The 10,125-nt window shown below is 40.3% G+C and overlaps 4 protein-coding genes across 4 annotated transcripts; 2 read left to right on the top strand and 2 right to left on the bottom strand.

Moving 5' to 3' along the window:
- Positions 1 to 74: 74 nt before the first annotated feature.
- On the top strand, positions 75 to 3,133 carry CBG22198 (the record flags this gene model as incomplete). The annotated part of the gene is made up of 7 exons (XM_002638915.1): positions 75 to 195; positions 326 to 459; positions 589 to 979; positions 1,370 to 1,583; positions 1,919 to 2,019; positions 2,653 to 3,018; positions 3,096 to 3,133. 7 exons carry the CDS (start codon positions 75 to 77, stop codon positions 3,131 to 3,133), a joined length of 1,365 nt encoding a protein of 454 aa, XP_002638961.1.
- An 864-nt stretch (positions 3,134 to 3,997) lies between these two features.
- On the bottom strand, positions 3,998 to 6,473 carry Cbr-pghm-1 (the record flags this gene model as incomplete). Its single annotated transcript, XM_002638916.1, has 3 exons — positions 3,998 to 4,605; positions 5,153 to 5,414; positions 6,372 to 6,473. 3 exons carry the CDS (start codon positions 6,471 to 6,473, stop codon positions 3,998 to 4,000), a joined length of 972 nt encoding a protein of 323 aa, XP_002638962.1.
- Positions 6,474 to 7,357: 884 nt separating this feature from the next.
- Positions 7,358 to 7,804, bottom strand: CBG25186 (the record flags this gene model as incomplete). Its single annotated transcript, XM_045242052.1, has 1 exon — positions 7,358 to 7,804. The coding sequence occupies one exon, from the start codon at positions 7,802 to 7,804 to the stop codon at positions 7,358 to 7,360; it is 447 nt and encodes a 148-aa protein (XP_045100498.1).
- Positions 7,805 to 8,841: 1,037 nt separating this feature from the next.
- CBG22202 lies at positions 8,842 to 9,332 on the top strand (the record flags this gene model as incomplete). Its single annotated transcript, XM_002638917.1, has 2 exons — positions 8,842 to 9,162; positions 9,210 to 9,332. 2 exons carry the CDS (start codon positions 8,842 to 8,844, stop codon positions 9,330 to 9,332), a joined length of 444 nt encoding a protein of 147 aa, XP_002638963.1.
- Between the last annotated feature and the right edge of the window lie 793 nt (positions 9,333 to 10,125).

Consider the following 10,125-nt stretch of genomic DNA (forward strand, 5'->3'; position numbering starts at 1 on the left):
CATCTCCACCACCATTTGTTCCCGATGATCCAGAATTCTCTAGATCTTTCTATCAACAAGATTCTTCTCGAGAGATGGTTGAGAACTTTTTGAGAACGTTTGTGAGCTCCTTGGAGTCCCAAGATCCTATGATTATTGATGGGTTGCTCACGGACTCATTTGTTTTCAAAGGATGCAAAGGACACTATGATAAAGGTGAGTTCCATGAGCTGAGCTACGCGGGGAAGAATCCCAGGAAGTCTCAAAGGACCAGTATGTACGCTAGCTCAATAAATTGAAAACTGATCAAATTCTGGACGGAATCGTGAAAAAAACAAGTTTCTAGGACCACTGGGAGCCGAGATGTGTGCAGAGGTTAGAGAAGCAGTCTGTCTGGTTGTCTGCGCTCTAGCTTTAACACTTCAAATGCTCATATCTCGGCTCCCAGTGATTCTAGAAATGTTATATTTGGACAAAAATGTAGGATTGAAAAAGAGCTACAAACTGATGTAATATTCATTTTTCCTTCATTTTAGTTTTTAGGCTTTCGGGTAGGAAGCATAAAAGACATTGATCATAGATCAAATTTTATTAGTTGACAAATTTTCGATAGCTCCTACTGTGGCCAAGAAAATTCCAGAACAATCCGTCGATGCTCTCTCCCAACTACCACTCGGAACCAACTTCACCCTCACTCTCACATCAATTGAGGACAACGGTTATTCCATTAGGTACGGTATCATTATCACTGGATTCAGCCGCTTCCCCATTGACGCTGAATTCGTTCTGTGCAAAAGAAGCCAACAGTTGGAATTGGGTATCATCAAGACTTGCACTGGAGACTCAAATGGATCGGTTCAAAAGGACAGTCTTGAAAGCATGGTTCGACGCTTCCTTGATCGAGTTGAAAGATCAATTGAGTCCAAAGACGTCTCTATTATTTCCGGATTGTTCAAGCCAGATTTCAAGTTCATGGGATGCAGAGGAACTTATAGCAAGGGTTAGTTATCTCAGAACATATATCAGAACTCAATTTTTCAAAAAAGTTGTCAACTACAAAAATGAAGCTCTTTTTTTGTTCTATAAGTTTACAGATTTTCAAAGTCATTGATTATCGTTGACCTACTTTTGTAGAGGAGAGTTCAAAATCTACAGCTTCCCAAAAATGAAGCGCTAAGTTTGTTTAGTATACTCACCAAATTTCAAATCTATCGATTATAAATGACCTATTTGTGGACGCTCTCAAATTTTAGAGGCTTTTCCCCTTTTAGACCATATTTAGAACCCTTGTATCTCAGCTTCTATAAGCCCGAGAGCCTTGATTTGTATATAAAAATGTGTGGTTTTTCAATCCCTTCATTTTAGTCACTACAAAAATATATTTTTCCAGCCCAAGTCGTCGGTATCCTTCAACAAGTGCCAGCTGGATCCCAATTCAAATTCAATCTCAAGTCCGTTGAAGACCTGGGATTCACTGTGAAGTACACTGTGACAGTCACTGGATTCGGAATGTCAGAAATCGAGATGGCGTTCCTGTTCGGTAGAACTGCACAACAATTGGAGAGAGGCTTCATGGTGAAGTGTCCAGGGCACCAGAATTTTATGTTCTATTGAATTTGAATTAATTTTTATTTAAATAAAGAATTTCAGCATTCCAAACTCGCTCCATTGAGAATTTCTACTAAAAAATGATAATCTCTAGATAGATCAAAAGTTAGCTTTGACCGTGGCGGTGTTTACGGACAATTCTCAAAAAATGGCTATAATTCGATTAGCTGAATTCCTATATAAACCATCTTTGGGGCTTTTCAGTTCATTTTCCCTGAAGAATGAATTTTCCTTTTCTTCTTTTTCTCTTCTTCCTCTTCTCAGCGTACGGTGCTTTTGCCCCTTCTGAAGCATCAAACCCAGACGAGGTCATGATCCAAAAGTTTTTGAGAAGAGTTGACAGATCCTTGAAATCTAGAGATGTATCGAATATTTCTGGGTTATTTGAGCCTGGATTCATGTTCAAAAAGTGTCAAGGAAATTATGATAAGAGTGAGTTGAACATTTTAGAGTTAGATGTGCAGGTCAGTGTAAAGCTTGAATAGAATAAACAAAAATAGAGATTCAATTTTGTAGTGGACAACTTTTTTTGCAAAATTTAAGCCTGGGGAGATATGCCACGTGGAATCGCCCTTAGCATCTGTGGCCGAGGTGGCAGGCTCCCAGCGGCTCTTCCACGTGGCATATCTCTTCAAGGAGAAGAGCTACAAAAAAGTTGTCAACTGCAAAAATGAAGCACTAGTTTTATTCTATATGCTTCAAAAATTTCAGACAAATTTATCAACGTTGACATACTTTTGTAGGGGCTTCTCTTTGCCGCTCCCTTTGCCGTGGGAGCGAGCGCACTCCTGAAGGACGCTTCTAGGTGGCATACCTCCGCTAGATCAAATTTTTCAAAAAAGTTGTCAACTACAAAAATAAAGCTCTAGTTCTGTTCTGTAAGTCCAGCAAGTTTCAGAAAAGCTGGGCAATCTGAAAATAGTTTTTGAGGCCTTTTAAATCAGAAAATTGTACAACCTCTGGTTCCAAACTTACAGCCGTTAGCCGTTCTAATATAGTCGAATTAACCACCTAGATCTCCTCTAGCCCCACATCTTATTATAGCAAAAAATAAAATAATTTCAGACCAAACCATCAATCTTCTCACCCATCCTAACTTTGACCCCAATAGATTCTTGGCTATCTACAAATCAGTCCAATCCATGGGGCCCTCTTCCATCGAATTCAAAGCCATGGTCTTTGGATTCAGACCAAACTATATTGAAGCCACTTTTAGTCTTAACAAGAAGTTCCAACAATTGGAATGGGGTGTGATCCTTGAGCCTCAATGTAAAGTACTTCGAACGGACCCAAGATATTCGGTTGAGGAAAAAGGGCTCCGATTGATTACTCGATTTGCTAGCGCGTTGGAAAGCAGGGATGCCTCAAGGATCTATGGACTTTTTGAAGAAGATTTCGCTTTCAAAGGATGCAAGGGGATTTATAATAGAGGTAAGGGCATTCAATTTTAGCGGTTTTTGCTTGTTAGACAATTTTAAAGATTCTGAATGGAGAGCATGAAATTTCAGAACCAAAAATGGTAGATTTAGGGATTTCTGAAACTTAATTCATAGTTTTTCAATTTCTTTGAAAATGTTGGAATAGACTAAACAAAAATAGAGCTTCATTTTTGTAGTTGACAACTTTTTTGTAAAATTCAAGCCTGTGGAGATATGACACGTGGAACCGGGTCTCCTTCTATCTGTGGGCGTCAGCCGCCTGTGGGCCGTCAGCCGTAGAGGCGGAGCTCTGACGCTCGCTGCTCTTCCACGTGGCATATCTCTTCTAGATCGAATTTTACGAAAAAGTTGTCAACTGCAAAAATAAAGCTTTTGTTTTGTTGTATAAGTCCAGAGATTTTCAGGAAAATAGAGCCTCAAAGTTGACTGAAATTTTAGATCTAATTTTTTTCTGAAAAATTAAGATAATTAACGATTTTTGAAAATAATTGAAGCTTCATTACAAACCAAGCAAAGTGTAATTTTCCCAGGAGAGCTCACCGGATTGCTCTTCAAGATTCCAGCTAAGCAAAAACTGGTTTTCAATCTTTTGTCATTTTGGGAATATGGATCCTCAAATTTCTTCAATGTGAAAATCAACGGAATCGGAAATTATGAGAGGGGTGTGGTTTTTGATATGAGCAATGATTCCGAAGAAGTATCTGGAGGGGGAATTTTGAATTGTGATCAATCCCATTCTTAAGCAAGGAGCTGAATTTCAGATTTTGGTTGTTTTATGAGTAAATAAAGAATTAACAGTCAAACGTCTTCATTTGGGTTGGATTGGGTGGTGTGTGTGTGTGTGGCAATAGCGATGATGATGGTTAAAAAACGGGATGGTGTGACAAGTCTCTCATGAAATAATACAAAAAAGTGTCAGATCTTAAAAGTCTCAAATCTCGAAAAAAAAGAACACATCTTATTTAGGAGTCCTATTTAGGAATATGATTCAATGCGGCCTCTCGTCCCCATCTGTAGTTTGGTGCTCCTGGTGAATAGCATGTGTTGTCTCTCATTACCTCTCCATCTGTCCAGTACATCACATAGAAGTTGCACATCTCATCCTCTCCAGTCGCACCCATTGGAATGTCCCGATCCTCGTTGTTGGCCATAACACATCTGGCAGTGACCATATCTCCCTGCTGAATTGTCATTGATCCATCCTCAACCGGTACGAACATCTGGGGAAGTTGTGGATCACGTCTTCCGATCAATTTCCAGTGGTCCTCCTGACTCTGGTCCTCCTTCACCAACCATCCGGAGACTTCTTTTCCGTGACGATGAGTGTGGGTACGGTAGGCGAATGGATGCATCACAACGTCTTCCTCAATCATACAAGCGGTTTCGAATGATTCGGTTTTGTTGGCTGGAAGTGTTCCGCCGGTGACCAGGAGCATTGTGGCAGCGAGTTTTGGTTGGGGTTCTTCGGTGTGGGTGATCTCGAGACCTGTCTCATCTGGCTCTTCTTTAGAGTGCATGTAGTGGACTTGCATGACGAGGTGGCGGATATTACTGTATCCTCCGACTTGGAATCCGACGTCTGGAAAATTTCAGTTTGTTTTCAAATTACCCAGCTTGCAAGCTATCGATTAGTCTAAAAACCAACTCTCTGGCTCATTAGAGAGCCGAGATACAGTCATTTAAAGTTTTTAAGTGAGTTGTCTGCGTCTCTCCTAAACTTCTAATGCCTGTATCTCGGCTCATATTTAACGCATGTACTTGAAACTTTGTCAATATTTTCAACATATTATTTTTCGAAAATTGACTAAATTTCAATTTCCCACTAGAGCTTGAATACGAGATATACCATTTCAAAGTTACGAGCTCAACCGCGACGCGACCGCAACGCTTGAGGTACCGTATCTCAGTTCCTAGACGAGCTAAAGGTTTGAAATTTTGTCAACTTGATTCTTAGGATATAATAACTATCTAAGCAAAGTTCCAAAATTCTAGCTCAGCCGGAAACCTCGAACTACGTTGTACAGCTAGAGACGCAGACAACGAGACACTCTAACTGTCTGCGTCTCTTCGCACGACTGCCCCTAGAGGTCCTAAAAACATGATTTTTGTCCCAAAAAGACCCTCACCTTTCGGCAACTCCAATGGTGGTGCATCGAGTGCCCATGCATAGAGAATAGCAGGTTTGGATCCGCAAGTTGGGGCACGTGGCATCTCATCGTTCGGCTTGTTCATCTCTCCACAATCCCATACCAACTCATCGCTTCCTGGCTCTTCGCATCCGAAGAGCAAGATGTGATGGGCGGTTCCTTTGGTGGTGAGCGCTTTGAATCCGGTTAGATAGTTCTCTTGATCACTCAGTTCCAGTGAGGTGCATAGGTAGGAATCGGCCTGGAACATTCAAAAGTCTCAAAATTTATATTAAGATTATCCGATATTTCTGAAAGTTTCAGGGCATATAAAACAAAAGTAGAGCTTCATTTTTGTAGTTGACAACTTTTTTGTAAATCTCAAGCCTGGGGAGATATGACAACTGGAACCACTCCCATCATCTGTGACCGAGGTGGCGTCGCCAAGAGGCTCACTGCTCTTCCAGGTGTCATATCTCCGCTAGATCAAAATTTACAAAAAAGTTGTCAATTATAAAAATGAAGCTCTAGTTTTGTTTTATGAGTCCAGCAAATTTCGGAAAAATTGAGCAAATTCTAGCCACTTTTTTAGAGCGTCAAACTGAGCAATGTAATTTTCTCTCTCTCTCTCTCTCTCTCTCTCTCTCTCTCTCTCTCTCTCTCTTCAATTTCCTGGAATTCTGCCCCAGGAAACCAATCAAAAAATTTTGAGGGCATAAAAATGTATGTGTATTTTTGTATCCGGTTATCTGGAGACACCAACAAAACACATTGTTGGGAAAAATTCGAAAAAAAACGAATCGGGAGAAGCACATGAAAGTTGTATCTTTGGTGACTAGGACTCTGAGTGACGTGCACATCGGGAGGATTACGGTAGTAAAGAAAAAATAGTATAGGTTGATTCACAGAGATTAGAATCATGTGACATTAAGATAATCCCCTTTTTCAGGAAGAGAGAGAGAGAGAGAGAGAGAGAGAGAGAGAGAGAGATTTTCCCCTAATTTCGAAGAAAATTCTCAATGAAAGAATATTCTCAAAAAAAATATTTTTTTTAATTCAAAAGTTCAGCAAGTGACGTCATCTTGAGGAAGTTTCCCAGCTAATTGCAAAATCTAACCTTTCAAGTTTAAATTCTGTGAGAATGTACATTTTCCACCTGATTGCAAAAAACACTCCCAGATAATTATTCTCTAATTATCCTCTAATTACCCCAACTAACCTCTGGCACGACTCCAGGCATTCGAATTTGCGAAGTGGTGGCATCTGAGAAATGCCACGTGGCAATGGAAATCGCCAGAAACAGGTGGAGACGCCGCGGCATCTTCGGGGAGCCGGCGACAAGACTGAAGTGGAGAGCCACGCATCGATTCCAGGCTTCGTCACGTCTTCTGAACCAGAATGTCAGCCGTCTCTTCAATATTCATAGTCTTTCGCGCTTCTCACGTGCTCGCCAATTCCTTCTCTGGCTTCTCTGCCTTCTCTGCGCCTCGTTTTCTAGCTCTTTTGGGCTCCGAAGAAGAAGAAGAAGGGGGCGGTGCCGGAGAAAAGAGCAATGATGACGTGGCAGACATGAGAGGGAAAGGAAAAAGGAAATTGGAAAACGAAGAAGAAGAAAGACGGCGCCGAAAGACTCACTGCTCTTCCACGTGGCATATCTCTCCAAGGAGAAGAGCTACAAAAAAGTTGTCAACTACAAAAATGAAGCTCTAGTTTTGTTTTGTATACCCTGCAATTTTCAACGAAATCGGATAATTTTAAATTAGTTTTTGAGACCCTTAAATTCAGACTCTTGAATTTTGGTGGTGGCCTAACTTTTGCAAAGAGCTTCCTAGACCACCACGTCAAAATGACCTGGAAAACACACCAGCCAAATATAAGAGGAATTTTAAGTCACTTTAACATGATGGCCTAGAGAACTCAACTTCCAAATATTAGGCCATGACGACACGCTCCTGGTGTTTATGTATTCCAGGTCATTTGGAAGTGGTGGCCTAATTGTTGCAAGCTCCGTTTTCTAGGCCCCCACTTTGAAATGGCCAGGGTATTTCTAGGTCATTTAGAAAGGATGGCCTAGAAAACCCAACTTGCAAAAGTTAGGCCAACACTTCAGAATCGCCTAGAAAAACACTGATCAAGAGCTACAAGTAAAAAACAAAAAGTAAAAATTTAAATCTCAAAATTTATTAGAAAAAATCGACGAGTTCTCTAAGCAGCTCCAGGACCAAAATCCTCATATCCATCGTCCATTTTGACTATCTTCTTGTCATCCTTCACTATAACATCCATTCCACTTTGAACACCTGCTGGCTCCTCTTTCTTCTCCGGCTCATCCTGTTGAGTTGGCTCCAATTTGAGCTCTTTCTCCCGTGGCGCCGGTGTCACTGATCGCTTTCTCGTCATTTCCTTTTTCGGCTTCGTATCTGCCGATTTGGCCTCTTCGGCTGTTCGAGTACCGCCCCCACCAGCATCCGTGGGAGACACTGACGTCGTCAACGTCTTCACTTTTGTATTCGACGGTGTCCGCTTCCCAGTTACCAAATTCTTCGACTTCTTCGTATCCTTCGATGGTTTCTCCTTTTTCGGTCGACCACTTGCGCCGCCTGGCGATGGATTCTTCGATGATGGCTTCTTTGATTGGTTATTTTTCTGCATCGTCTTTTTTTCAGAAAAGAGAGTCTGGAAATTTTTGAAATCTAGATCATTATATTAACATGTATTAATCTTCTACAACTTGACGAAATTTCAGTTCTTCAGCTTAACTAGAAAACGAGATACGCCCTTTCAAAGTTATGAGCTCAACCGCGACGCGACCGCAACGCTTGAGATACCGTATCTCAGTTAGTAGACAAGCTAGGAACTTGAAATTTTGTGAGCTTAATGTCTATAAAATGAAAACTATTCAAGCAAAACTTCACCATTTCAACTCAGCGAGAAACTAAGATACAGTACGAGCATTGCACGTCCATCACACTACAAGATGTCACAACACTAGAGATTTCCAAAAGCTGTATCTTGGTTCCTATGTTAGGTATTAATTTGAAATTTTGTTTAGATGTTAAACAGATTATGTTTTAAAAGTTGACTAAATTTTGATTGTATATCTCAATCAGAAAACGAGATACACCTTTTCAAAGTTAAGCGTCTAGCCGCGACGCAACCGCAACGCTTGAGGTACTGTATCTCAGTTGTTTGTTAAAGGGGAAAGGTGGGAATTTATGAAAACATGAAACATATCATGACTAGTAATTTGACAGAATTTCAGTTTTGTATCTCAACCAGAAAACGAGATACACCGTTTCAAAGAAAGGCGCCGAGCCGCGACGCGGCCGCCACGCTTGAGATACCGTACCTCAGCTTGTGGACAAGCTAGAGATTTGAAATTTTGTGAGTTACAAATTCGAAATTCTAGCTTAGCCAGAAGCCAACAAAAAGGTCAAACTCACTACAAGAGGTGTTCCTTGGTGCGAAAAAATGTGGTTCGGTCAATTTAGAATATTTTTAAAAACATTTTTTTTTTGAAGCTGGAAAAACTGGAAAAACTGGATAAGCTGGAATTTGGGTGGAAAGGTCACGATGAACTTTTAGAGAGAATTTCAAAATTTTTGACAACATTTCTCCTTAATCGGTGTACCAAAACCAATCCGAATCGTTTGATCCACATTTCCTGAAAACCAAAAAAAAAAAAAAGAATGGCCGATCCATATGATCCAGCGAATCCGGGAAACGATCCACTTCGTTCGGCCGATGACAATTATCAGAATTTGGGCGGTCTACCGTATGCCAACATGGATCCAAACGCGCCCCACGGCACAGATGTTCCACCGCCACCGACGGCTCAAGCTCCGCCCCTCGTTCAGGAATCTGATAAGGCGCCGAGTAGCAAGAAGCCAGTAAAAGGAGGAAATGATATGGTGGGAAGCGGCGTTCAGGAATTGCCAGATTCCGATCCATCGGACTCGAGAAACTATCGGGTCGACAAGCCGAAAGTCAAAAAGTTGAAGAAGAAAATTGTAATTGTTTGCATTAGAGCGCATAAGCTGTATTCCTTATTTTTCAGAAACGCGTCAAAATCGTCTACTGGATAATGATCGTGTTGTGGGTTATCGCGTTGGTCCTGTTCGTCCTCATCCATCTCAACACATTCGGAATCCACGTGTTGCCGTTTCTGCAGAAGGATTGAGAATGTTCCAGAAGGCGAGAAGATAAAGAAGAAGAAGAAGAACTCGAAATGTCCAGAAATTTTTTGTAGAGAAATAAATGATATTTATATTTATATGAAAAATGTTCTTTTTTTAATTTTCAGAATTTTGAAATTCTGAAATTTTTTGAATTTCTGAAAATTTTTTCAGAGTTTTGCTATTTTAAGATTGATATTCTCTCATCAATGACCTGAAAATTACTCTTAAATTATTTTTTAGGGATCCCTATTCACCTAAAAATGTTTGTTTTTCCTTGGAAATTTTTACACCTTCTAGGCTCATTCTTTCAATGAAATCTCCATTTTTTCGACAAATTTCATAAAAATTGCAGGTCACAGAATTTTTTAAAGTACGATTTTCTGAATTTCCACCATCAGGAACCTACTTTTTCGCTCGAAAACCTAGGATATTCCCTTCGAAAATCACTGAAATGAGACCCCGCAAATTCCGGAGAACAACTGAAAAAATGTTTATCAAAATATCAAAAATATTTTGTCTGTTGACCACTTTTAGATATCATTTGCAGGAAAAGTTAGGATCACGGGGATCGCTTCGAAATAATCAATAATTTTTCAGTCATATCAAGTTTCATGGCGCTAATCCAAATACGCCAAAAATCCTCAGCCACGCCTACGTCGTTAGAGAATCAGATAATCGTGTGGCGTCTGTTCTGATTCAAGGGAGAATATTCAAATTTGGTGTTTGGAATAAAACCGAACAGGAGTTTTTGAAAATGGTGTAATAGTTAAACTAAATACTTTCAATATTTCTATG

Source organism: Caenorhabditis briggsae (assembly GCF_000004555.2).
Source record: "Caenorhabditis briggsae complete genome, chrI, whole genome shotgun sequence".
In the NCBI taxonomy this organism is placed as follows: Eukaryota; Metazoa; Nematoda; class Chromadorea; order Rhabditida; family Rhabditidae; genus Caenorhabditis; species Caenorhabditis briggsae.